Raw genomic sequence first — 27,675 nt, 5'->3', positions numbered from 1 at the left:
ACCCTGGAGGCGCAGGGCAGCAAGGGCCCACAATGGCAAAAGGCCAAAAGGAAGATCATGCATTGTTCTAATAATAATATTTAAGTGGTCAATTCTGTTTTCTGTGAGGCAACAAATATTTCTATTAGAGTTCTTTGTTAAGTGGAAGAAGAGCTTTAGAATTTCCTTTTCAGCCTTTAAGCACAAGGATGTTAAAAGCCCTTGACTGTTTATTCCTTACTCAAATAGTAGAGTTTACAGGTTCCTGCTCCTGGAAGTCAAGGTGATGGCTCAAGTGGTTGTGTCCCTGCCATCGCATGGACTGAGTTTCTGGCTTCTGGCATGGACCCTAGCTGACCCAGGCTCAGTCATGGTGGCCATTTGGGTAGTGGACCAGCAGGAGTATAGTTGCTCTCACTCTCTCCCAAATAAGTAACTTTTAGGGTTTCTTTTTTTTTAGATTTTATTTATTTGAGAGGTAGTTACAGACCTAGAGAGGGAAAGACAGAAAGGTCTTCCATCTGCTGGTTCACTCTCCAAATGGCCACAATGGCCAGAGCTGGGCCAATCTGAAGCCAGGAGCCAGAAGCTTCTACTGGATCTCCCACATGGGTGCAGGGGCCCAAGGACTTGGGCCATCCTCCACTGCTTTCCCAGGCACCTCAGCAGGGAGCTGGATCAGAAGTGGAGCAGCTGGGACTCGAACCACCATCTATATGAGATGCAGGCACCACAGGTGGAGGCTTAGTCTACCACACCACAGCACCAGTCCCAGTAAACAACTTTTAAAAAGCGAATTTAAACAGGAGAGTCTATGTCACTTAAATTACCAAGATGATCCATGCTGTGGAGCCAGCCTTGCTTTCAGCCTTCTTTGCTTCCCCTCTACAGGCACACCACACTATAGTTAGCTTTTCCTCTGCACTCACCACCTCCACGAACCAACTGAACATGCTGTTCCTGTGCCTAGAAGACCCTCTTTCCCATACTCCCTCAGTAACTGAAATCTGAGCTAGGCTCTTCCTTTGTGAGGGCTTCTCCAGTCTCATCCAGTAAGATTTCTCTTTACCAGTATTTGACATAGTCTTTGACTTGCTGTCATTTGTCTATCTCCCTCCTGTCCCCGAGTAGACTGTCATCCCACTAAGGATGGAGAAGGTGCCTTACTCTTCCCCAGGTACCTAGCAAAAGGCCTTGCATATAAGCACGCTTTCAACACTTTAAAAACTAACGAACAGTGAATGCTTTTCCAACAGCCAGTTTTAAGGGTCATCTTCATCTACCTGACCTCCACAACCAAACCTCTCTCCTTATGCATTGTGAAAAGTCAGCTGCCCACCATATCTTGGAGGTTCTAGGGCCTGACGCATTGTCATTCTCTCCAACAGAATGCAGGTAAGACTGAGCACCCACACAGGTGATCCTTCTAATGGCCCTGTCCCCCGCCCCTCGACCTCCTCTCCTCCAATGCTACCCTTCCACACGGACCAGGGGCAGCCAGAGCCATGGTTTTACCCAGGCCCGTAGCATTTGCCAGTGCCTATAAAAAGGCCTCCAAGGCTCAACTTCTAACGTCCCATTCTCCAAGCACCGCCAAACAGTAATTTCAAAATAACTGGTTTTGCAAAGAGCATGAAGAAGACGCACAGCTCCAAACAACCCTTACTACGACCACCTTCTCCCCTCTCACTTCCATTCCTGTACTGCCGCCTCCCAGACCCGGAAGTACTCCTGCTTGGAAAGGGGCGGGCCATTGAGGGATTTGTTTGCCTCACACTTTACGGGCTCCTGAGTGAAGGTCGCTTCCCCAAGTCAGAGACTGCCCCCTTGGCCTTGAGCCGCTTCTCCAGCTGCCCCCCACCACCTCTCCGTGTGCGCACCCACCCCTCACCCTCGCTCCCCCCACCCCACCCCCGCGCGGACTCACTCCAGTCTCCCAAGGCACTCTCTGGAATGGATCCAACTCACTTGAAACAGTCGTTCGAAAAACTGACCCACCGGCTCTGGGCCTCCTCTCTCCTCCTTCTCTTTTCCGACGGTAATTCTGGGAGGTCAAAATTAAGAGATCCTAAATAGGAAGTTTGGTAGGTGACTGGGAAACATTGCGCATGCGCGTGCACGAGCAAGGACGTTCTCTCTTGTAGCGGGGTTGCTAACGCTGGGTACAAAACCCATCGGGTGCTCGCTGCCACATCCAAAACAAAGGCCGCAAACAGCAGCAGCCGGCGGCCGTGGCCTCCTCAGAATACAGAGAGCGCAAAAAATGGCCCTATTTGGACTCTGACTTTCCCTCACCCCTGCTGCTTTCTGGGCTCGCAGGGGAGCGAGAGGAGCTAAGTGTGGCTAGGGCAAGGGCAGGGGAGAGTGCAAGAGCGCGGGGCTTTCCTGCTCCCCCCAGCCAAGACCTGCCTAAGGGAGAGCCATGAAGGAGTCGCCCAAGGAGAGTGGGGAGGGCCGAGAAGGAGAAGTTGGCATCCAGTTGCCCGCCTGGGCTCTTGGTGAGCTGCATGGGCCCGCGAGGTCCCACGGGAACCTTTGGAACTCTCAGGGAGAGAATTCTAGAACAAGTCTGGCAAATAATCTCTGAGGGTGTGGATGTGTGTTGTGTCTGAACCTGGAGTCTGGTGCCCCCGTGTGGTCCAGAAATAGCTGAACGGAGGAGACTCCAAAGGTACTGAGAGCCGGTGCGCCTGCAAAGAAACCCAGAGCAGGACTTGCACCTTGATCACAGGTCCGCATAGCCCGTAGAAGGCGGGAAAAGGCTTCAGCAGTTCCCAGGGCTCCAGATGGAGGATCGCCAGGCTGAGAGCCACTCTGCGGGAGGCCCCGGGGGGGAGGAGGGACGGACCCGGGGGAATATGAACACTGTTGCCTCAGAAAATCAGAACAGCCCCCTGAGGGAGACCCCCACTCAGATCACAGCATCAGACCTGGAAAAGAACCATTTACACAGCAAGATCTGTTTCCCTTCTCCCCTCTCCGGCCCAGAGGTGACAATGGTGAAATTGTAATTGGGACTGTCAACTTCACTAAGCAAGAGAGCTCAGGAATCTGAGACATGCCCAAGGTGTCATTAGAGGATGGGGAAAGGGACTTGGCGCCACATAGTTGGAACCAATGATTGGAAAAAGTCAAATGCTTTCACATACACCATCCACCACTAAACAAACTCACCCGCCCACCTGGTACGCATGCGCAGACATAAGGCATGGACTTCAGAAGCAGACAGAAGGGAGCCCGACTGTTAAGTGCGCCAGTTACTAGCTTGACTGCCTCAGGAAGTCCTATCAGCCTCAGTTTCTTCCTTTGCAAGTAAGGCTAATAATCCCTCGTGAGCATTACAACTGGATTGTTGCAAAGATGAGAGGCAATGCACCTCAATTAACAGAAGCTGCTCTTTATGTGTGTGTAAGGGAGGCTCTTGTTCTCAGTTTTCCTTCATGAAAAACTTGACGTCATCTATGACAAACAACACATTTTTAGGGGGCGCACATTTGGTGCAGTGAGTGGTGAAGCAGCTGCTTTGGATGCCCACATGCCGTATCACAGTGCCTGGATCCAGTTGCTCAGCTTCTCATCCAGGTTCCTGCTGATGCACATCCTGAGAGGAGACTGGCAATGACTCAAGGACTTGGGCCCTTGCCACCCACATGGGAAACCAGGATTGAGTTCCAGGCTTCTGGTTTCATGTTGGCCCAGCTCTGGCTGTGGCAGGTATTTGGGGAGTGAAGCAACAGGTAGAAGACAGATCTCTCTCTCTCTCTCAAATTATGATGAAAATAACTAAATTTTAAAACTAGAGACATAAAAATAAGGACCAAAAGCAATGCTGAAATGCTAACCATGAATGTCACTCACTGATTTGAGCTTCACATTTGGTTTTGAGTTTCCTGGCAGGTGAGGTGCAAAGGGAAACTTGCGCAATTCAAGTTACCAGAAAGGAGGAAGGATACTGCCTTCTCACGGGCAGACCAAGCTTTTCCTGGCTACAAATTTCAAAAGCGATGTCTCAGGAGTTTTTCTGCCATGGCTTGTAAATTACATGAATACCTGACTATTTTTTACTATGGGTTTCCAAAGCTTTAGACCTGGTGATGTACTCGGGACAACACAGGGAAAGTGAATGACCCAGATTTCTACACTTAAGATCACAACAGTATTCTGCAGCTCTCACTAATTCTTCACATGCTTTCAGAAGAACTTTCCCTAATACATTTGTTGTGAGATTACCCAAATAGCATTAAGTCTCATCATCTCTGCCCTCCAAGTCATGTTTTTATTTTTGTAACTCATACGGAAGCTTCAGATTTAAACAAAAGTACAGGTGTATTTTAGATGAAATAGCTAAATTCAAAAGGCCCTTCTCTCCCCCACCCAGTTCTGGCCTGGGAAGGCCAAAGGCCAAGGCCACATTTCAGGGGTATTAGCACATGAAGTAAACATCCTTTGCAAAACAGGGCTACAGGTGAGCTTCCCCACCCCCAAAGAGAAGCACTTCAGCTAATCCTGCATATGCTAACCTGGGTTTCCAGGGAAGATGCCAAAATCAGTTCCTGTCCTCCCTCGCCTTTACTTTAATCCCCACATAGGTTTTGCTTTTACCATATGGTAATTATTTCCAAATCACAAGTGCAAACACTCACTCTGATTGGAAAATTAGCAGATTTCAAACTCAGGTAATTTGTCCCTAATGAGGAACTTGTTGAACTGAATTTAACAATTAACTCCTACACCCTTTGCTGCCTGCGGCTAAGGGCTATGGCAGTAAGACAGGGAAGCCAGAGGACAGGTGGAGGGCTGAGGCCCGGCAGGACTTCAGGTACAAGATGGAGGTGGTGGTGGGGAAAAGTGTTACAGGGGCTTTAAGAACATCAGAAACTTGACTGTTCAAAGGGATACGTATGTAATATAGCCTACTTCAATTATATACCAGAGTAGACAGAATATTATAATAAGCCTCCATATACCCATTGTCCAGCTCCTGCAGTTTTCAGCTCAGGGCTGATCTGGTTTCATCTGTGCCTGAGGAACTAAAATTCCAGAAGATGAGCAGGAGGAGGAGCAAAGAGTGAAAGAGAAGGTGGCGATCTCCTTGCTCCCATTCTCTCAGCTTCCAAGTTGCTTGGGGTACAGGTAGGATGGTTCGTGTCTTCCTCATAGACATTTTGCCCATGGCTGTGCCGAGCCTGGCAAAAGGCTGATCCTTGAATATGCATCTCTACCACCCTCCTTGCCTCATGGTTGAGGCCCCTTGATTTCTATCTGCAGGTTCCAGCCCAGATGACCACAGCCACAAGGAATTCAGGAAATGCCAGACAAGCACTTGGAATCACCACCATCACTTTCACTGCACTGTGTGCCCTGATAAAGCTCCCAGATCTCAAGAGCTGGAACCCAGTTCAGACATGAGGCTCTCTTTTATCTGTTTTGCCTCACTTCCTCCAGACCTAGACAGCCAGGAGCCACATGTGGCTATTTTTTTAAAAAACTTTTAGAACTTTTTCTTTTAAAGATTTTGTTTTTTTGAAAGGTAGAGTTACAGAGAGATGGAGAGACAGAGATAAAGGCCTTCCATCCACTGGTTCACTCCCCAGATGGCCACAACAGCCGCAGATGGGCCAGGCCCAAGCCAGGAACCAGGAGCTTCTTCCAGGTCTCCCATGCCAGTGCAGGGGCCCAAGCACTTGGGCCATCTTTCACTGCTTTCCTAGGCCATAGCAGAGAACCAGATCAGAAGTGGAGCAGCCAGGACTAGAACCAACGCCCTTATGGGATGCCAGCAACCACAGGCAGAGGCTTAGCCCACCACACCATAGCACTGGCCCCTATACGTGGCTATTAAGCACTTGAAGTTTAGCCAGTGAGAATGACGAACTGACTTAAAATTTTCATTTACTTTTCATTATATGACTCAATTATTGGAAAACTTCTAAGTATGTTTGAAAGCTAAGCCTGCATTTTCCACTGTAAATTTTATAAAAAATAAAATACACATTAAGTGTTTCTGATTAAAATTTAGCCTCTAACTGGAGATAGTGTCTGGAGTTTGAAAACAGAAAAAAAAAAACATGTAAACTACTTCATTAATAATTTTAAAACACTGTTAACATAGAAATATTTTAGATGAATAAAGTAACTTTCATTATTAAAACTGGTTTCTCCTACTTCTTTTTACTTTTCCAAAGGTGACTACTAGGAAGTTTACAATTCCATATGGGAGCTCACATTATAGTTCTATGGGACAGTGCTGCCCTATAGCTAGACTCTCCCATCACTTACAAGGATGCTCAAGGAATATAATCCTGTCCCCTACCTCCTCCCTGTGACAAAGCCCCCATTCTGCCAGACATGTCCTACCGCACTGGGCCACCCTGGACTTTCTCAGATGTTCATTGGCAGGACCACCTTTTCTAGCAACCATCAAAACATCGTGGGGCCATCTGTTTTCACTCAAACGCCTCACTACCATGTCCTGCAAATGAGCCCTGAAGACTCGGCCTGCAGAAAATTAATGTTTGATAAGAGGACAGATTTGCTCTGGAGGAGCATCCAGGTTTCCCTGACACGAAAATAAATCAAAGGTTTATTTACAAAATGTAGCCAGCTATTATCCACAAAAGGAACCTTGCATCAAAGTACCAGACAGACAGGGATCATTAGAAGGAAATAAACAAGCATGGCCAGAGAGAAGTCCGAAGCAAAGCTGAATTTATTTTCCTGTTTGGGTAAGGGAAGGCCCCATCACTCAAGCACAAGTTCAGCTGGTGACTCTCTGTAGTACTTGAAAGGGCAGAGAGCAATGGCAGGCAGTAAACAAATCTGGCTACATTCTAGGTCCAGCTCTCTTTGGCTCAGAAGGCTGAGCACGACTCTTCAATGCAGCAGGACACCACACAGGCTCACTTGCTCAAGCCCTGTTCCCAACTGTATGCAAAATGCTCGAAGGGGCTCAGTGTCAGACGCAGATCTGACGGGGTTGCTTGAAGTGGCCTGAAACTTTCTTGAACAGCATTTTAAGTGGCACATTAGGGTAGGCAGGTTAATCCAACCAGAATCACCAGTTACCCGTCTCTTCACTGATCTCCTTCTGAACAGCCAGGCCAAATTTCCTTTTTTTGGTAGGGCAAAATGCAAATAAACCATAAACGTGTACTTAGAATAACAAATTTTATGTGCGTAGGGTTGCCCTTTCAAGGTATAAGAGAACAAACTATAAGCGTCATTAGAACTAACAGAGGTACAGAAATGTTGGTACCAGTACTATCAATGTCAGCCAAAAGGCAGAAGCAACCCAAGTGTTCAATGATGGATGAACCGAGAAAGAGATGGTGTGAAATACAAACAATGGAACAGTTCTAAGCCATAAAAACGACTGCAGTACAGTGACACGTTTGACCGTGGCAATGCACCTCCACATAGTATGGCAAGTAAAACAGGTCAGACACAGGAAATAAGTCCTAGAGGCAGAAAGCACAGTGCTGGCTGCCAGTGGCTGGGGGCAAGGGGACGGTGATGAACAGGGCTTAACAGGTACGGGATGTCCTGTGAGATGCTCAAAATGTGTGGCACTAGACAGAGGTGGTGGCGGCACAGCCCTGGGAACTGCTGGATGCCAGGGAAAGGTACTTTAAAATGCTTGTGAGGCGCATACCTCAAGTTTCTAAAAAAGAGGGAGAAAGAGGGCAGAAAAGTTCAGGGTTCTTTTGCGTCCCCATGAACCAAGAAAAGAGGGGAAAGCGATCTGAGGGGGCAGGGCCTGCTGGACAATTGATGATGAATAAACAAGGGGAGGGGAGGGGAGGGGAGGGGGCGGTCACACCCAAGAATCCAAACGAGGCCAAAGGCACGTGAGAGCTAAACCACCAGAACAAATTTCTAACTGGTTACCTGTAACTGTATGCACATAACCTGGTGCTCTGAAAACAGAAATGGTCTTCCAGGGAGGCAGAAGCAGAGACATGGCACGGGTGCCTTCTCCAGGCCACGGCTGTGGCCTGGAGGAGGAGAGCTGGGCTCTGTGGGGCACTGAGCGCAGTGGACCCTGGAGAGGCCTGGGACTGTCACACAGGCAAATCTGCCACCCATCCCACCGCGCGGGGCGGAACCTGTCCGGTGGACTCGAGCTCTATTTTAGACTTCTACACATGACACTTCATCCACTATGCACAACACTGCTAGACTAAATCAGTACCGACTGCAATCCTCTGAAAGACGTCCTCAGGGTTCACAGGGCTCTTCCGTCCATTCTGTGTGTCTGTAATAGCACTGGCTGCCTGTGACCTGGCACAGCACGGCGGAAGCCTGGAACACCATGCTGGCTGCAGTAAGCCAGTCCTAAAACGCCGACTAGCATAGGACACCCCTATCCCGAGCTCCCCGGCCTGGTCAACCTCAGGGCAGGAAGCAGGGGATGGCTGGGGGAGGGGGACTGGGCGGTCGGGGTCAGATGGGTGCAAAGTTTCCATTCTGCAAGATGCAAATCCTAGGGCTCTGTCACATGGCCATGGGAACAGACTAAATGCTACTGAACCGCAACCTAAAAATGCCTGCGTGGCACACTTGGTTTCTTATGACAATCAAGAACTCTGTGAAAAGCTCATCTTGCTAAAACAGCCACTTAAACCTTGGTATTGCAATTTTATCGCTGCAAAGACACTGGAAGCTCGGGGCTGTCTGGACGAAGCTAGTAATGAGGATAACTACAGTAACAAAAGGGAACAACGTGAGCAAAAGCTCCGTAGTTTCCTAAGCCCTTCCCTGGTTCGATAGAAAACCCAGGGACGGAGCTTGGGTGGACGGCAAGCTTGGACCTGAAACTGTAAAATACCGACACAGCAGCCACAGGTGAGAGAGTGAAGTGGCGCCTCAGAGCGCCTCTAGGCAGGGCTGCTGTGTGTTTACAAGAGAGCCGGCCACGCAGGACTCAGGAAGGCGGGGGCGCTGTGCTGTTCCTCCGGGCTTTCCCTTTGCGCTGGTTTGTGCTCCTCAGCTGCGGACAGGGCTGAGCTGCCCGGGCTGCGGCTGGTGCCGCGGGCCTGCGCTGCTGCCTCAGTTGCAACCCTGGCGGCTGCAAGGTGGACGGGAGCCGGGACTGCTGCTGGGGGAGGCTCTGCCCAGCTCCTCCCTGGGCGGGGCCACGCTGACCCGCCACGGTTGTCTGGGGCGGCACATCACCTCTGGCTTGGCCGATCCTGATGAGAAGGCCTTGCTGAGCCTCCAGAGCCCATTCCTGCTGGCCTGCGCCTGGGCCAGAGCCCTGGGGCACGGGCTGTGGGGGCTGAGCAGCCCTGGGTGGCTGAAGCTGTTGGAGAGCCACCTGACAGAGCCGGGGCGGCGGCGGCTGTGGCTGCGGCCCCTGTGGCCTCTGTGGCTGCTGCTGCAAGTTCAGAATGAATGAGCCACGCGGCAGCTGCAGCTGCAGCACAGTTACAGGGCTGTTTAAAACCAGCTGAAGGCTCACCTGGGCCTGTGGCCGGGGCTCTGTGGCCTCAGGCAGGGCGCTCGGCAGCTGCCCTGCGGAGGGTGTCAGGCCACTGATGGCTGTGCCGGCCGGGGCAGCACTGACACGGCCCGGAGCAGGCACTGAGTCACTCACCACTGCCGGCACTCCGGGGGCCACGGCCCCCACGTTCATGACGTTCCTGCCACGGGACCTGGCCAGGACCTGGGTGGCTGGGGGTCTCTGCGATGACTTGGCTGGGGTGGGGCCGGCAGGAAGAAGCGTGCTGACTGGTCCACAGGGAACTGCAGACAACTTCCTGCGAACTCTGCCCTGCACAGCAGTGGGAGTAGAAGCAAAAGTGGGATAGGCAGGGGCAGGGGCAGAGACAGGAGGAGGACCAGGGGCAGGGGCAAGGGCAGGAGGAGGAAGAGCAGGGGCAGGGGCAAGGCCAAGGGCAGGAGGAGGACCCGGGGCAGGGGCAGGAGGAGGAGGGGCAGGGGCAAGGGCAGGAGCAGGAGGAGGAGGAGCAGGGGCAGGGGCAAGGGCAATGGCAGGAGGAGGACCCGGGGCAGGGGTAGGAGGAGGAGGGGCAGGGGCAAGGGCAAGGGCAGGGGCAGGAGGATAACCAGGGGCAGGGGCAGGACCAGGGGCAGGGGCAGGAGGAGGACCCGGGGCAGGGCCAGGGGCAGGGGCAGGAGGAGGACCTGGGGCAGGGGTGGGAGCAGGGGCAGGAAGAGGGGCGTGGGCAGGGGCAGGGGTAGCAGCAGGCTGAGGAGCAGGAGCAGGAGCAGGAGCAGGAAGAGGAGCAGGAGCAGGAGCAGGCACAGGCGTAGCAGGAGAAGCTGCATCCACAGCAGGAGTGGGCGCCAGTTCAGGAGGAGGAGCAGGAGTGGGCGCAGGAGCTGGAACAATAGAAAGGGACAGATCCAGAGGGGGCTCAGGGAGAGGATCCGGGAAAGCCGGGGGAGCAGGGGGAGAAGCGGGAGCCAGAGGAAGCGCTGGAGGCGGGGCGGGTGCGGGAAAGGAGCAGGGGAGCTGACATGAGCAGGCTGCCTGCCCCTCGGGCAGCACCCCTGCAGCCAGCCGGAGCCTCGCTCTCCCGAGCTGGCTGGCGGGAGGACAGGCCCGGCCAGCCCCACGTTTCTCTCCCTGTCCCCGCGTGGGGCCCCGCCCCGCACAGCCAGCCACGCCCTCTTCTAGTGGCTTCCCAGAACAGGCTGAGGAGACAGCCGCCGAGCCACTGGGGCAACGGGCCGCCGGCCTGCACAGGAGGCTCTCCTGCGGCCCGGGGCCCGCTGCTGACCGACCCCCCCCTCCCCGGGGCATCCACCTTACACCCATGCCGGACACCCTGGGCACGCGGCTCTGCGCGGAGGAGGGGAGGACGCAACCCGTCTCCGCGCGGGGCTCCTTACACTGTGGGGCTGTGTCGCAGAACACGGGATCCTTAAGCGACTGCATGCCGCTCAGCTTCGTGTCCCAGGACCCGTGGCCGGCTTCCCCTGCGAGCCCCCAGTCATCTTCCTCCGGAGCTGGCCAGATGGTGCGTGGGGAGGCCGCGGTGCTGGAGGACCCTTCCCCCCTAGCGCATTTCTGCACGTCCACGTCCGAAGGCACAGCCAAGTCGCCGGGTGCCTGTTTCCACGCGTCCAGGTCACCTTCTGCTTGCGGAGGAAGCAGGTCGGGGGAATGGGCAGCTGCTGCCCCGGCCTTCCGGGCTCCGGACCCAGGCGAGGCGCTGGGCTCAGGGGCGCGAGGACGGGGGGCCAGCTGCTGCTGCTGAGCCAGCGAGGACACAGAATACCTCCGGAAGTACCGCCTCATGGGGTTGGTGTTCATCTTCTGCCTGTTGTACAGCAGGCGGTTGGCAGCGCAGGCCACCGCCACGGAGGGGTCCAGACACAGGGGTTCTGCGGTCGCTAGGATCAGCTGGCTCTCCAGGGCGAGCTTGTCTTCCTGGGTCCACTCCTCGCGGCCGCTGGTCATGGACTGCACGTCACAGAGTAAAGTCTGCATGGTGGGGCGGAGCAGAATGTGCTTACTGCGGAAACCGGGAGGCCCCGGCTCGCCGCACTGCCTGTAGTCGCGGATCTCCGCCACGACGCAGCCACGGTGAAAGACGTCAGCCCGCGCTCTCTCCAGGCTGTCGACCAGAACGGGAGGCAGCTCTTCGGCATCCAGGTACTCCAGGAACTCCCGCTGGTCGTAAGGCAGCCGGATGCTTTCTGGGGAGCATGTCTCGGCGTCCCTGAGCATCAGAGAGTAGCCCTCACTTCCGGGGTACAGGCTGACCACTAAGCGTGACAAGGACTCCTTCCGGACGAGCTTGTCTAGCAGGTGGACACTGCTTCTCAGCTCCGCGAACTCGGGCTCTCGCTCGCACTCCTTCACGTAAAGGTCATAAAGCTTTTGATGCAGACATCTGTCCCCGCTGGCTGACCTTCTCCTCTTGGGCGGTCTCCGCTGGGCTCTCTGGATGACCGCCTCGGCGGAATCTAAGGCGTGCTCTAGGGCGTGCTGCATGGTGCTAAGAGACGAAGGCCCTGAAGGAAGAGAAAAGGCACGTGGCGCTGGAGAGGCGGGCGCAACGTCGTGTGCGTGTGCGTGTGTGTGTGTGTGTGTGTCGTCCTGTGAGGTCTCCCCTCAGGAGGCGACGCGGCACGGGCCGACGGCCTCCATTCGGAATGGGCGCCGAGACCCCACCCCCGAGGAGCACCGCCCGACAAGACAATCTCGGGCCTCTCTGAAGCCTGTACCTGTGGTGGCCGCCGTCTGGGCTCACGTGGACGCCCGCGGGTGGGAGCCCTCGGCGCTGCCAAGCCCGTTTGTGCGCACGCGCACGTGGCTCCTGGGCGTTGGCCGCCCGCCGTCGTGGCCTTGGTGGCCCGGGCTCGCCAGCTGAACTTCCGCTCGGGCACGCACACTTCCGCTAGGGCGCGGCCGTGGCTGGCGGGTGGGCTGCAGCAGCTTCCCCGGCTCTTCTGGGTCTGACTGGCACCGCTCACCGACGAGACTGTGGGTCGGGGCGCGGTCTGCTGTGTGCCCGTTTTGTGAGAGCACGCTGCCGAGGACGTGTGGGACGCTTCCCTCTCTCTCGCTGGGACTTTGTGCAGAGCCGTTCTGTCTGGGGACGCCCTTGTCGTCGGGGCGGGCTGCCCCGGCATCTGGCGGCGCTCAGCGCCCCTGAATCGGCACGGCCCAAGCATTGCCATGCTTCTCCGAGTCGTTCTGTCTGGGGACGCCCTTGTCGTCGGGGCGGGCTGCCCCGGCATCTGGCGGCAGCTCAGCGCCCCTGAATCGGCACGGCCCAAGCACTGCCATGCTTCTCCGAGTCCCGCCGCCCTGCCTCCCGCCGGAGGTGCCCGGAGAGCTGGACGCCTCGCGGGGCGTCTCCCGCATAGCCCCTCGCCTCGACTGCCCCGTGCCCTTCATAGATTTTCAAACCTCGAGTGGTGCATCGTAGTCTGTCGCCGGGTTGCAGCTCGGGATAGGAGAGACGTGACGCTCTTCTGCAAGTGCGATTTGCCTCTGACGGGGGTCAGCACGCGCGTCCCGGCTGGTGGCAGTAAGTGTGCAGGGGCTCCCCGGAGGTGGAGCTACCGTGCTGCTGGTGGGTGGGGAACCGGGCGCTTGACTCTCAGATCGTGGACGGGATGGCCTTCCCCGGTGACTGCGGCCCCGAAGTACGCCAGTCTTTTTGGACACGTGCTTAAAAACATCTCCTCGGGCTCAGGCACGGTGATGAGACCACATTTATAGCCAAGAGTCAGGACAAGTGTTACAATTTCTGCCTTACAGACGACTATTAAAGTAATCTGTAGCGGGGCCGGCGCTGTGGCGTAGCAGGTAAAGCCGCTGCTGGTAGCAGAGGCATCCCACGTTGATGCCGGGTCCGGTGGCTCCTGGATGCCGGGTCCGGTGGCTCCTGGTCCTCTTCCGAACCAGCTCGCTGCTATGGCCTGGGATGCACTGGGGGCGCGCCCACGTGCTCGGGCCCCTGCACCCGCGTTGGAGACCTGGAAGGAGCTCCAGGTTCCTAGCTTCAGTCTGGCCCAGCCCTGTCCGTTGTGGCTATTCGGGTGGTGAACGAACCAGCGGACTGAGTCTCTCTCTTCCTTCCTGTGTAATTCTGACTTACAAATATATACATCTTTTAAAAAAAAAAAAAAAAAGGAAAAGTTAAAACAATTAAAAAGTCCATATTTTAGAGTTGTTTTTTTAAAGATTTATTTATTTATTTGAAAGAGCTACACAGAGACGGAGTGGCAGAGAGAGAGAGAGAGAGAGAGAGAGGTCTTGCATCTGCTGGTTCACTCCCCAACCAGCTACAACAGCTGCAGCTGTGCCCATCCGAAGCCGCCCTGGAAGAAGCTCTTGGTTCCTGGCTTCGGATCCCCTTAGCTCAAGCCGTTGTGGCCAATTGGGGAGTGAACCAGAAGATGAAAGACCTCTCTCTCTGCCTCTGCTTCTATGAAACTCTCCTTTAAAATAAATTTAAAAACGATTTTTAAAAATTTACATCAGTAACAACATTGTCTAAGTTTATTGTGTACAACATAGAGATCTACTTTAAAGGAAATTCACTATAGTTAGTGACAATATATTATGTTCTTGAATAATGCAGTTTAAGTAAAGTCCTCTCAGCACTAAATGACAGCTTCCTGAGATAATGAACTTTTGAAAATTAAGTATAGGGCCGGCGCCGCGGCTCACTAGGCTAATCCTCCGCCTTGCGGCGCCGGCACACCGGGTTCTAGTCCCAGTCGGGACGCCGGATTCTGTCCCGGTTGCCCCTCTTCCCGGCCAGCTCTCTGCTGTGGCCAGGGAGTGCAGTGGAGGATGGCCCAAGTGCTTGGGCCCTGCACCCCATGGGAGACCAGGAGAAGTACCTGGCTCCTGTCATCGGATCAGTGCAGCGGCCATTGGAGGGTGAACCAACGGCAAAGAAAGACCTTTCTCTCTGTCTCTCTCTCACTGTCCACCCTGCCTGTAAAAAAAAAAAAGAAAGAAAGAAAATTAAGTATATCGTGCACAGAGTAAAATTCATCCTTTTCAGTGTATACTTCTATGAGTTGTACAAACACCACTGCAATGAAGTTATAAAACCCCCATCATGCATAACATTCCATCCTGCCACTTTGGAATACTCCCCCCCCCCACCCAGAGTCATTAGCTACAGTTTATCTATTTTCTGTGCATATCCAAGGATGACTTTTAAAAATTTGGCAAAAAATGAAATTACAATGTGTTTATTTTGGTGCAAACATTTCTTGAAATCCACGCCTTTTTTCCCCACAATATGCATTTCCCATGAACTGTTTGATATTCTCTTCTAGATTTGCCTTTTCTAGAAGGGCATTTAGGGAAGTCACATAAATGGAATCATAAAGCATGTAGCCTTTGTGATTGGCTTCTTTCATATACCTACCTTTAAGATTGAGCCATGTTTCATGTATTAGTAGTTTGTTTCTTTTCCTTGATGAAGAGGATTTCATTGAATTGACAAACCAGTTTGTTTCCCCATTAACCATTTGAAGGACATTTGTATTGTTTCTGGTTTTAGGCAGTTAGGAACAAAGTTGCTGGAAATATTCATAAAGTTTTCATATCACTTGGACAACTATCCAGGAGGGGCAATACTGGGTCACATGGTGAGTATATGTTTAGCTTTATAAGAAACTGCCAACCTATTTTCTAAAGTGGCTGTACTATTTTACATTTTCAGCAACAAGCATGTTGAGAGTTCTAGGTCCTCCATGTGCTTGTAAGCACTTGGTATTGGCAGGTTAGTTTTGTTTTAAGCAATTCCAGTAGGTGTCTGTCTTATTGTGGTTATAATTTGCACTTCTCTTACAGCTACTGCTGCTATCTTTTTAATAGCTTATTCTCCATCCATATATAAAGGTACTTCAAAACATTTTTTGGAAAATACACATTATATTTTAATTCCTTTTTCCATGAACTTTTTGAAATACCCTCCTATGTTTGGTGACATGTCCATTCAAGTATTTTGCCTATTTTTTAATGGCTTGTTTGCTTATTATTGAGATCTGAGCCTTCCTAAATGAACTGGGTATGACTCCTTTCAGAGATACATGCTTTATAAATATTTTTTCCCAATCCATAGCTTATCTTTTCATGTTCTTAATAGCATCTTTTGAAGAGCAGAATTTCTTAATTTTGATGAAGTCCATTTTATCACTTTTTATTTCTGGGTTGTGTTTTTGGTATCAGATCTAAGAAATCTTTGCCTAACCCAAGGTTACAAAGAGATTTTCCCATGTTTTCTTTTAGGAGTTTTATAGTTTTAACCTTTACATTTAGGATTATTGTTCATTTTGAGGTATTTTTTTATTTGAGAGTGGGAAAGAGAGAAAAATTAAAGATCTTTGATCTTCTGGTTTACTCTAGAAATACCCACAACAGCCAGACCTGGGCCAGGCTGAAGCTGTGTGTGGCAGGGACCTAAGTGCTTGGGCCATCACCTGTTGCCTTTCAGGTGCACACTAATAGGCAGGTGGAATAGGGAGCAGAGCCAGGATTCAAACCCAGGCACTCCAATATGGGAGTGGATGTCTCAAGTGGTATCTTAGCTGCTGCACCTGACACTGCCCCCCTTGAGTTCATTTTGATTTAAGATGTGAAGTATGAATCAAAGTTAATTTGTTGCATATGGATGTCTGAGTCTTCCAGCAACATTTGTGACAAAGATAATCCTTTCTCTATTGAATTGCCTTTGTACTTTTGTAAATAATCTATTGACTGTATATGAGAAGCTCTATTCTTGACCTCTCAGTTCTGTTCCATTGATATATTTGTCTATCTTTGTACCAATACCACTGTGTCTTTTTTTTTAATCTTTTTTTTTTTTTTGACAGGCAGAGTGGACAGTGAGAGAGACAGAGAGAAAGGTCTTCCTTTGCCGTTGGTTCACCCTCCAATGGCTGCTGCGGCCGGTGCACTGCGGCCGGCGCACCACGCTGATCCGATGGCAGGAGCCAGGTGCTTCTCCTGGTCTCCCATGGGGTGCAGGGCCCAAGCACTTGGGCCATCCTCCACTGCACTCCCGGGCCACAGCAGAGAGCTGGCCTGGAAGAGGGGCAACCGGGACAGAATCCGGCGTCCCAACTGGGACTAGAACCCGGTGTGCCGGCGCCGCAAGGCAGAGGATTAGCCTAGTGAGCCGCGGCGCCGGCCTACCACTGTGTCTTAATTACTCTAGCCTTATTAAGTTTAGAAATCAGGTAGTGATGGCCTCTGACTTTGTTCTTTGCAAAGCAGTTTTGGCTATCTTAATCCTTTTACCTTTCCATATTACTGTGGTTTAGATATGGTTTTGAGTGTGTCCCTCAAGGGTTCATGTATTGAAACTCAATCCCTGTTGGGAAGTATTAAGAGACTGGAAACTTTATCTGACTGTGGGGTTTAGAGGTGGGGCCTCTGGGAACAATTAGGACTAGATAGTCGTTAAGGTAGAGTCCCCACAATTGAATACTGGTGGTTATGAGGAGACAATGGAGTATATAGATACACACATATCTGTGCTCTATGTTTCTTGTGATGTGATGCCATTTGTCAGATTGGGACTCAGCCATTAAGATAATCACCAGATACTGACCCTCAGCCTTGGATCCCCAGAGCCATGAGCAAAATAAACCTCTGGTGCAAACTGACATATATATATATATATGCCTAGTTTCTCAAATTATCTACGTGCTCTTGAACAAGGCACTTATTTGTGCTTCTTACTTTAAAATAGGATGATGATGATGATGGTGATGGTGATGATGATGCTACTTCATTTGGTTGTTTCACAGTTTAAATGACACAGTTTACAGAAATATGGCCATAGAACAAGGCCTGACACACTGTAAGAACTGATTCAGGACTAATGATTTTTCCCCTCATCACCACTCTTCTAATTTTCTTGGAAATTTTTTTCTTTTTGCTTTCTGGGGACAGTAGTGCACTAATTAACAGTTTTAAGAGGGAGAGTAAGCTTTTTTTGCATGTCAGCTGTGGCGCTGTGAGGACAATGGTCTAGAGTGGGATGAGGCTGGTGGCAGGAAACAGGCTAGGAAGTGACTGCAACACCCCAGTGGTAACTGATGAGGTCAATGTTAGTGGACAGGTGAAGGAAACACTAGAATCATATCTCGGCTAAATTGGACAGAACTTGATTACTAATTGTAAGAGTTGGAAACAAGAAAAGGGCAGAATTTGACACAAAATTGCTGATCTTGGTATCACAGATAATTCACAATCTTTTAAAGAGGTTAAAAAACTTTTTTGGGGTCAAGATGGTAAGATGTGAGGGTAAGGTGACATTCTTTGGACTGTAACTGCCATGAGAACAGGGACTGCTATTTCTGTTGTCCATAGCACAATGCCTTCCACAGAACTAGGCACTTGAGGTAGACTGCACAATGACCCCGAAAGGTGTCCACATTCTAATCCTTGGAACCTGTGTTTGTGTGTGTTACCTTTCAGTGCAAAGGGCACTTTTCAGGCATCCTTAAGAGCTCGAGATAGCCAGCGCCGCAGCTCACTAGGCTAATCCTCCACCTGTGGTGCCGGCACTCCGGGTTCTAGCCCCGGTCAGGGCACCGATTCTGTCCCGGTTGCTCCTCTTCCAGTCCAGCTCTCTGCTGTGGCCCGGGAGTGCAGTGGAGGATGGCCCAAGTGCTTGGGCCCTGCACCCCATGGGAGACCAGGAGGAAGTACCTGGCTCCTGGCTTCGGATCGGCGCAGTGCACCAGCCGTAGTGGCCATTTGGGGGGTGAACCAACGGAAGGAAGACCTTTCTCTCTCTCTCTCTCTAACTCTGCCTGTCAAAAAAAAAAAAAGAGCTTGAGATAAGGAGATATCATGCCTGGTTTTGTGGATTGTTGCAACTTAATGGGAGGCCAGAGAGTTGGGGAGGGAGGGAGGGAGGGAGGGAAAGAGAGAGACTTGAAGATGCTGCATAGTTAGCTTTGAAAATGGAGGAATGAACCATGAGCCCAGTAATACAGATAGCCTTTAAAAGCTAAAAAAATTCAGGAGGCAGATTCTCCTCTAAAGCCTCCAAAATGGAATGCAGTCTTTTCAACACCTTGATTTCTTGTCTATTGAGATCCATTCCCGACTTCTGACTTCCAGAAGGTAATCAATTGTGTTATTTAAAGGCACAACATTTGTTACAGGAACACTGATGTCTTAGTTTGTTCAGATGGCTGTAACAAAATACCTTAGAATGGGCAATTTATAAATGATGGACATTTATTTTCTCACAGTTCTGGAGTCTAGGGAGTCCAAAATCAAGGCACCAGCAGGTTTGTTGCCTGGTAAAGGCACATTCCTCATAAATGACCCCTTATTGTTTTTTTACTTAAAAGATTATTTATTTGAAAGGAAGAATGACAGAGACAGAGGGAGAGACAGAGAAAGAAAGAAATCTTCCATCTGCTGGTTCACTTGCCAAATGCCTGCAACACCCAGGGTTGGGCCAGGCTAAAGCCAAGAGCCTGGAACTCCATCTAGGTCTCCTACATGTGTGACAGGGGCCCGAGTGTGGGGAGCAACCCGGACTAGACTAAGTTACTGGAATTAAGACTTATTCTATGCATCTGCTCTCCCACAATATGGCGCTGGGAGAGGAGAAAACAGCTTCTACGCAGCTGCCTCTTGCCAACTTGAGTGATGACCTCCAGGAGCTGATCCTGCTCCTGATTGGAGGAGAGCAGCGTACTCGGCGTGTGGGCAGCCGAGTTGGGATTGGCGGAAGAGGACTATAAAGGAGGAGAGAGACAACATGCACCAGGAACATCTAAGAGGAACATCTATCTGAAGGAACACCTGTGCAGCCCCCCGAGAGAGCCGGCCGGCGGTGTGCTGCTCCCCCGCGGAAGTGGGGAAAGTGGCCAGGGGGAACCGCCCTTCCACGGAGGTGGAAGGGACGGTAGCCAACCCGGGAAGAACCAGCAGCAAACCCGGGGAGGGCCGAGCAGACAAAAGAACAGCGCAGGGTCCTGTGTCGTTCCTCCACGAAGACGGGGAGCGACACCCGAGCACTTGGGCTTTCTTCTACTGTTTCCCCAGGTACATCAGCGGGGAGCTGGATTGGAAGTGGAGCACCCAGGACTCAAACAGGTGCTCTGATATAGGGATTCTGGTGTTGCAAGTGATGGCTTAACCAGCTACACTGCAATCCCGGTCCTAGATGCCACCTTGTTGCTGTGTCTTCACATACCAGAAGTGGCAAACATGCTCCCTCGGGTCTCCTTTATAAGGGCATTAATCGGGGCCGACATTCTGGTGTAGTAGGTTTAGCCTTTGCCTGTGGCGCCAGTTTGAGTCCAAGCTGCTTCACTTACAATCTAGCTCCCTGCTAATGTGCAGAGCATGGCCCATTTCCTTGGGTTACTGAATCCATGAAGGACACCCAGAAGAAGCTCCTGGCTCCTGGCTTCGGACCAGCCCAGCTCTGGCCATTGTGGCCATTTGGGCAGTGAACCTGCGGATATATTTTTCTGTCTCTCCCTCTTTCTCTCTAACTCTTTCAAATAAATAAATAAATCTTAAAGGGGGGGCATTAATCTCTTTTATGAGGGCTCAGTCTTTATGACCTAATCACCTCCCAAAGACCCCCACCTCTTAATACTATCACCTTGGGGGTTAGGTTTCAGTGCATGAATTTTGAGTGGACACAAATTGTCAGACCATAGGAAGTGGAACAGTTATACACGTTTTAGTGATGGTTGGTATGGGGAAGTGGAGAAGACCTGTGTTCTGTTGCCTGCAGTTCACTGAATGGAGGTTTGTGGAACTCCATACTTCTCTCCAACAAAACAGAGCTACCTGCTTGTCTAACATCTGCTTGAAATCAAGGAGAGGGCAGGATTTAATTTTCTAAAAAGCTTTGCTTCCAAGATCTCAGACCCGAGAAACAAATCAGAGGCAAGTACACAGTCTTCGGAGGATGCAGAAGCCAACCTGAAAAAAACAGTATAGTGGCAGGAACTCTGGCTCTAAGACTAGACAGGCCCATTACATATGCCTGGGTTTCTTCCAGTTACATGGGTTTTGATGGGTTTTAAAACCTTTCTGGTCTCTATTTCCTCATCTGTAAAACTAAGACTCTAGTAGACTCTGAGATTAAGGCAGGTAAAGAGTTGGTGCACAGGGGCCAGTGCTATGGCGCAGTAGGTTAATCCTCTGCCTCCAGCACTGGCATCCCATATGGGCACCAGTTCTAGTCCTGGCTGCTCCTCTTCTAATTCAGCTCTCTGCTACGGCCTGGGAAAGCAGTGGAAGATGGCCCAAGTCCTTGGGCCCCTGCACCCATGTGGAAGACCCAGAAGAAGCTCCTGACTCCTGACTTTGGATCGGCTCTGCTCTGGCCATTGTGGCCACTTGGGGAGTGACCCAGCAGAAGGAAGACCTTTCTCTCTGTCTCTGCCTCTCACTGTCTGTAACTCCACCTCTCAAATAAATAAATAAAATCTTTAAAAAAAAAAGTCAGTACACAGAGAACACATAATAAATGTTAGCCTTTGTCGTTCTGTAAAGCTAAACACAACTGGAGAGCAGTTCATCTCCATTCATAATAAGATCTCGGCTTAGACCATCTCACTTTACATCGTGGAGTTTCCTCCCAGCCTCTGCTTTCCATCCAGAGTAGAGAGCTGGAGGATGTGACTGCTGGGCGGAGCGGAGTTGGAGTGTGCGCGCTGGGAAGGTGGTCAGCCCAAGCTTGCAGAGGCAGAATGGCCCCTGCAGACCTCCGCACAGAGTGGCAGCTGGTTACCTTCTCCCCCTCCTCCATCAGCGCTGGCCTTGGAGACGCCCTCATGTAAACCTTGCTAGCAAGAGATGCATCTAGCTTGGGTTATTTTCCAGAAGGCAAGCTTTAGATTTCTCCTTAAACTAAAATGTGTTGCCTAGAAACTTTTGGAAGTTACCCCCCTCCTCTCTCTCTCTCTGCCTTTCAAATAAGTGAAAATAAATCAATTTTTTAAATATTAATTTTTATCTATTTAAAAGGCATATTTTTCATTCCCCAAATGGCCGCAACAGCCAAAGCTGGGCCAGGCTGAAGCCAGGAGCCTGGAGCCTCTTCTGGGTCTCCCATGTGGGTGCAGGCGCTTAAACACTCAGGCCATCCTGCACTGCTTTCCCAGGTGCACTAGCAGGGAGCTGGACCGGAAGTGGAACAGCCAGCTCTGGAACTGGTGCCCACATAGGATGCTGGCAGTGCAGGTGGAAGCTTAACTTGCTACATCACAACACCAGCCCCAACAAACAGAGTTTTTAAAAGCCTGGAAAGAGGACAACAAAACAGGTCCAAAATGTACTCACATCTTTGAGACACAAAATTCAATTCAGGATCAGGATACAGAGACAAAGCAAGACTGGCGGTGCTATGCACTGACCATGTCCCTCTAGAATCCATCTGTTGAAGTCGTCATTCCCAAGGCGATGCTATTAGGAGGTGGAGCTTTGGGGAGGCAATGAGGTTGTGAGGGCTGAGTCCTCATGGATGGGACGGTGGCCTTATTAAAGGGAGCCTGGAGAGCTCCCTTGCCCCTGCTTCTATGAGAAGCCTCAGCAAGAAGGCATGGTCTGTGAGTGAGAAGGCAGACCCTCATCAGACACTGAACCTATTGCCGACTGAGTCTTGGACTTCTCAGCTTCTCGAACAGTGAGAAATAAATTTCTGTTTTTTATAAGCCACCAGGCTATGATACTTTGTTTTAGTAGGCCAAATAGATGGAGACATTCACTACCCCATACCTATTCAATTAGGAAAGTAGATACATGCTTCTACCTAGAAAGGTTTCCCAGGACAAGGGCTAAAACCCAAACCCATTTTCATTATCTACAATACTCTAGTGCCAAAGCAGTGCATAGATTGCATGATTTATAAGAATTACCAAGTGCAGCTTGGAAAATTAAAATTTACTTGCTGCTCACAAAGATAATATTATAATTGTGTATATTTGTGTCTATATAGTATAATTTTATTTTTCACTTAAGCATTTGTAAAGATTTATTTATTTGAAAGGCACAGTTAGAGAGAGAAAGAGATCTTCCACCTGCTGGTTCACTTGCTAAAAGCCAAAACAGCTGGGCCAGGCCAAAGCCAGGAGCCTGGAACTCCATTCTGGTGTCCCACATAGGTGACAAGGATCTGAGTACTTGGGCCATCCTCTGTTGACTTTCCAGGAGCATTAGCAGGGAGCTGGATCAAAAGCAGAGTAGCCAAAACTTGAACTGGTCCTCATTGGGGCTGTTGGTATCACAAGTGGCTGTTTTATCCATTGTGCCACATTGCTAGCCCCCGATAATTTTATATATAAACACTGAAATTTTATATGTAAATATTTTAAGTGGTACACATGAGTTAAATATAAATATATGATAAAGGTAAATATATAAGGGAAGATAGCAGGCTTCAGTATACATATAATTTTAATATTTATATAATATATGTGCTTATTAAGATTACATATATTGAAAGTCATTACTTTATCTAAAGAAGTTCCTATATACCAACTATCTCCTACTTAGTCATGCTACATTTTGAAGAGTAAAGACTTAAAATATTTTTAAAAGAAAAAAATTGTGTCATCGGTTCCATTTTAATAAGGCTGACTAATGTTACTAAGTATATAACACTGTCTAATACCAAATTATAGTTGAAATAAATTGCTAAGAAAAGATGATAACCCCAACTATAATTTTCATTTTGTCAGATATAAAAGCTGGATGTGACTCCTGGCCTACATTTTTCTGGGAAGATTGTTCATTATCCATTCATCTGGCTGAGAGAGGCAATGCCTTGTGCCATCACCATTTTGATAACAAGCTGGTCTTTACAAGGCTAGGGTATGAAAGTGTCATCTCTTTGAAGAAACTCTCACATCTGGTGTGACAAACTCGAAGTGTAACCCAAGCATTACTTTGCCCCTACCCTCCTGAAAGGTGACTTTTTTCATATTATATTTGGGCTTTGTCATTCGTGTGCTCCTGAGTCATCCACTTAACATCTTTTCTGCTTCATGAGCTCCAGTTCTGGGCCAGCAGCTACAGCTTTGACTTCCAGCACCGACCGGATGGTGCTCCAGGAGGAGAGTGGGATAGGGCTATCACCCCTCCTGTCATACTCTGACCTCCATACCCCACTGCGACAGGTGACTCTCCTGACCAGATGAGGATAACGTAATGGCATTAGAAGTTGGCAAGTGATTTTTAACTGAGTCCCGAGTCTAAAGGAAAAGAACAAAGGACATGAAACACTTCACTGAGGAGCATGGGGTCCCTCTGAAGACCCATCCCAGTTCTCTCAGCTTTGCCCATTGGTCTTCAGGCCCCGGGTCCTCTCTCCCTTCCAAAGAGAGTGAGCACCTCATTTTTCACATTTTGTCAGTATACATTGTTCATTCTACTTTAGGAAAAATGCAGTCCATTGTGCTGGGGGGTGCCCGACACTGCCCTCTTCTCCCTCCCCAGATTTGCTTGGATCCCTTTTCCTTTCTACACACTCCTCCCTGGACTCTTGTGTGCTTTTACTTCCAATAGTCTGTACCTGAGACTCATTTTGGATACTAAGTTTGGGCTATTAGAAGTATTTTGGAAGAACCAGAAAAAGCCAAGGACAGACAAGGGACAGGGGTATGAAAACCCAGCTATGTGACCTTAATCTGGGACAACCCCAGAGGCATAACTTAACTGACATCCAGAGCTCCCTGCAGAATAGGCTGAGGCTGGGTCTTTGAGATCATACCCTTTGCTTCTTCTCTTCCCTGTCCATCTTCCACCACCCTTTTCAAGGTCTCACTGGAAACACTTAAAAAAAAAAAAAAAACCTGCAGATGAAGTCTCATCTCAGCGTCTTCTGAGAACCCATCTAAAGCATATTTCCATCCACTTAAGTTGTGCTCAAGGGCTCTGTAACTCACAGTATGTCTCCAAAGCTCAGCAGAGGAGTGTAAGGTCTCTAGTGTGATACAGCAGACCTTTTAAAAAATTCAAGAGTTGGGGGCCGGTGCTGTGGCACAGCGAGTTAAAGTCCTGGCCTGAAGTGCTGGCATCCCATATGGGCGCCGGTTCTAGTCTTGGCTGCTCCACTTCCTATCCAGCTCTCTGCTATGGCCTGGGAAAGCAGTAGAAGATGGCCCAAGTCTTTAAGCCCCTGCACCCACGAGGGAGACCTGGAAGAAGCTCCTGGCTCCTGGCTTCGGATTGGCGCAGCTCCTGCCATTACGGCCATCTGGAGAGTGAACCAGTGGATGGAAGACCTCTGTCTTTGTTTCTACCTCTCTCTGTAACTCTTTCAAATAAATGAAAAAATTTAAAAAGAATAAAAAATTCTAGAGTTAAATTTATCTCATTGAGTGCTTTGGTTTCTAGCAATAGACAGTATAGCTTTTTAAATGTTTTTATTTTAAAATTAAAATTAAACAGGTAATACTTGTACATTTTAGGAGGTATAGTGCAATACTTCAATGCATATACACAGCATAAACTAAGCATACCAGCTTTCTGTTTCCTTATTTTTGTGTTTGGAGCCTACCAACTTACATATTCAATCTGAATTTAAAATAATGGTTACTACAAGCTGGGAAGGGTAAGGGGAGGAGGGAGGTTGGGCAATGGGTACAGAAACACAGTAGGGTGAACATAAGGCCATTTACCGAACTCCAAATCTGGTTGTGGTTTTTAGGAATTGTGTTGACTAAGTCTGGTAGGTTGACCCTGGATACACAGGCTTCAAGCAATCAGTTTCATCATCAAGCTACTTTTCTGTTGATTCAAACCAGCTTTCTAGTGATTGATCATTTCCTTTTAGGGGGATCTGACCACATGGTGTCTTGTAACTCCTCATACCCTCCAGGCGCAGGGTTCTGTACACCTTTTATTATATTAAATCAAGGAGTTATCACTGCGATCAGAACACGTCCATGATTAAATGTTGATGGCTTACATCTGCAGGAAAGCACATTAAGTGCACAAGGTGGAAAATAACACGTCTCATGTTGAGAGGTCCCAAGACCCCTGCCAAGCTTAATGATTATTAGGAGGACGACAGGACTCAGCACGGTCATGCTTGTCACTGTGAGTTATTGCAGAGAGGGGATTCCACACACAGTCAACCAAGGGGAAGGCATATGGGGAGAAATCGGGGGGGAAACCAGGCACAAGCTTCCAAGGATCCTCCACCACTGGAGTCACACAGGACATATGCACAATTCACACCCCCACCCCCATGCCACATTGAGCTGTGAAATACACACAGGGTTCTTTTTGAGGGTTTCTCACATAGGCAGCATCTCTCTGCACACTCTAGACTCCCAGAAGGAAAGCAGGGATTCAGCACAAATTGTACAGTTTGTACAGTGAGCCACTCTTATTTTTTTAAGATTACTTACTTGAGAGGCAGGGAGAGGGAGAGGGAGAGAGAGAAAGAGAGAGGTCTTCCATTCTCTAGTTCACTCACCAAATGGCCACAATGGCCAGACCTGGGCAGATCTGGAGCCAAGAGCCAGGGGCTGCTTCCAGGTCTCCCTCCTGGGTGCCATCTTCCCCCACTCTCCCAGACCATTAGCAGGGAGCTAGAATGGAAGTGGAGCAGCTGAGACTTGAACCAGTGCTCATATGGGATGCTGGTGCCACAGGCAGAGGCTTAACCTACTATACCACAGCACCGGTCCCTAGTGAGCCACTCTTAACAGGTAAGGGTGGGAAGCTTTCCCAAAATCTAAGTTCCCAGACACCAGTCAATGTCCAAACATGTAAACAGGCTTTTCATAGGACAGCAGTTAGGCATGGTATGTGAACTCTTTCCTGCATAAATCCCCGTTTGAAAACATTTGCTGTGACGTTCTACTTCTTTATTTAGGACACCATGGACAGAATACCTATTTCTATAAAGGATTTACCAATTTTAGGGAAAATGTCTGTTTCTTCACTTGTATTATTTAATGCTTTGGCTACTTGTATTACTTTCTTTCTGTCAGATCTCCTAGACAAAGTATCAATAAATTATGGCCTATGGGTTAAAGAGAGCCTGTGCCTGCTTTTGTGAATAAAGTTTCTTTGGAACACAGCCATACTTATCCATTTATAGGTTGTTTATGGCTGCTTTCACGGTAGAACGACAGACACACAGAAGTATGGCAGTGACTCAACAACTTGAGCCACCTGGTGCCTCCCAGGGTGTGGATTAGTAGAAAGTTGCAACTGGAAGTAAGTGCTGGGATGAGGGTGTCCCAAGTGGCATCTTAATTGCTGCACCAAATGCCCAGCCCTCCATGAACTTTTTTGAAAACTCCTTGTATGCATGAATAACAATTTTTTGCACAAAATAAACTTATGTTCTAATTCCATTTTCCATAAATTTTTAAAGTATCTTCATACATTACATAGGTATAGCTCATTATAGATTAAAATTATTTTAATACAAACGACTCATATAGTCATAAAACCAGTGAAATAGATAATATTTCCTTTCTTCATATAAGGTGACTGAGACGTAATGACTTCCTTATTGTAACACAGAAAAAGGCAACGGCTGAGATTTTATCTTCAGCTGCTTAAGTCATCTCTCTATGTGTCCGGCTCCCAAACTCACATTTCCCCAGTGCCCCAGAGCCTACGTAGTCTGGGCAACCATTGACATGGAAGCATTCCACCTTCCACTCCTCTTCCTGGGAGCGGGGAAGGAAAGACTAGCCCCAGGTTCTAAGCCAGCCTCTCCTACTGAAGGGCTCCCTGGGAAGGAAAGAAAAGTGATCCAGCCAAATTTCCTTGCATACATGCTGATGACACAGAAATACACTAATAATGCTAACTAGTGGGGGAGTCCTTTCTGTGGAATGCCATTAGGAGGCTGTTCCTGGTTTGGTATTGTTTGTGGTAAACAAATATGGAATATGTATATTTATGGGGCACAGTTCCCTGGAAGATGCCATGTAAATTATTATCAGAGTATAAAATGAGTACATTCCATGATCAAAGAAGCTTTCTTTTCTGTAAGTTATGGTGACATTGCTTTCAGACTTACATGTTCACTCTGGCCTGGTAAGTATCTTAATGTGGCACAACAAGATCAGAAGAGCTGCACTGGCTGTCACTGACTTTTGGTTGCTTCGGCTGTGTCTTATAATTACTCATAGTCTTGAAATTATCAGCAAAGCTGGATACTGGATAACTTTTCTGACTCTAAGAAGTCTACTTTGCCATTTTTAAAGATTTATTTATTTATTTGAAAG

General features: G+C 49.3%; 1 protein-coding gene across 2 annotated transcripts in view; it reads right to left on the bottom strand.

Annotated features, from left to right (window-relative positions):
• Positions 1–1,929: 1,929 nt before the first annotated feature.
• LOC100345369 (transcription factor SPT20 homolog) overlaps positions 1,930–27,675 on the bottom strand; it is a 90,823-nt gene continuing 65,077 nt past the window's right edge. Inside the window, exons 2-4 of one of the 2 annotated variants that reach the window (XM_070067214.1) lie at positions 12,178–13,571; positions 10,837–11,964; positions 1,930–10,419 (exon numbers count right to left, since the gene is read on the bottom strand). In XM_070067214.1, coding sequence (XP_069923315.1) covers positions 8,903–10,419; positions 10,837–11,944 — 2,625 coding nt within the window. In that variant the 5' untranslated portion in view covers positions 11,945–11,964; positions 12,178–13,571 and the 3' untranslated portion in view covers positions 1,930–8,902. Of the gene's footprint in view, positions 10,420–10,836; positions 13,572–27,675 lie in introns of both variants that reach the window. The other variant, XM_070067215.1, reaches the window with a different exon arrangement.

This window comes from Oryctolagus cuniculus, chromosome X (genome assembly GCF_964237555.1).
Source record: "Oryctolagus cuniculus chromosome X, mOryCun1.1, whole genome shotgun sequence".
Classification (NCBI taxonomy): Eukaryota; Metazoa; Chordata; class Mammalia; order Lagomorpha; family Leporidae; genus Oryctolagus; species Oryctolagus cuniculus.
Note: the sequence above shows the minus strand (reverse complement) of the source record. Positions and strands in the feature narration are given on the sequence as shown.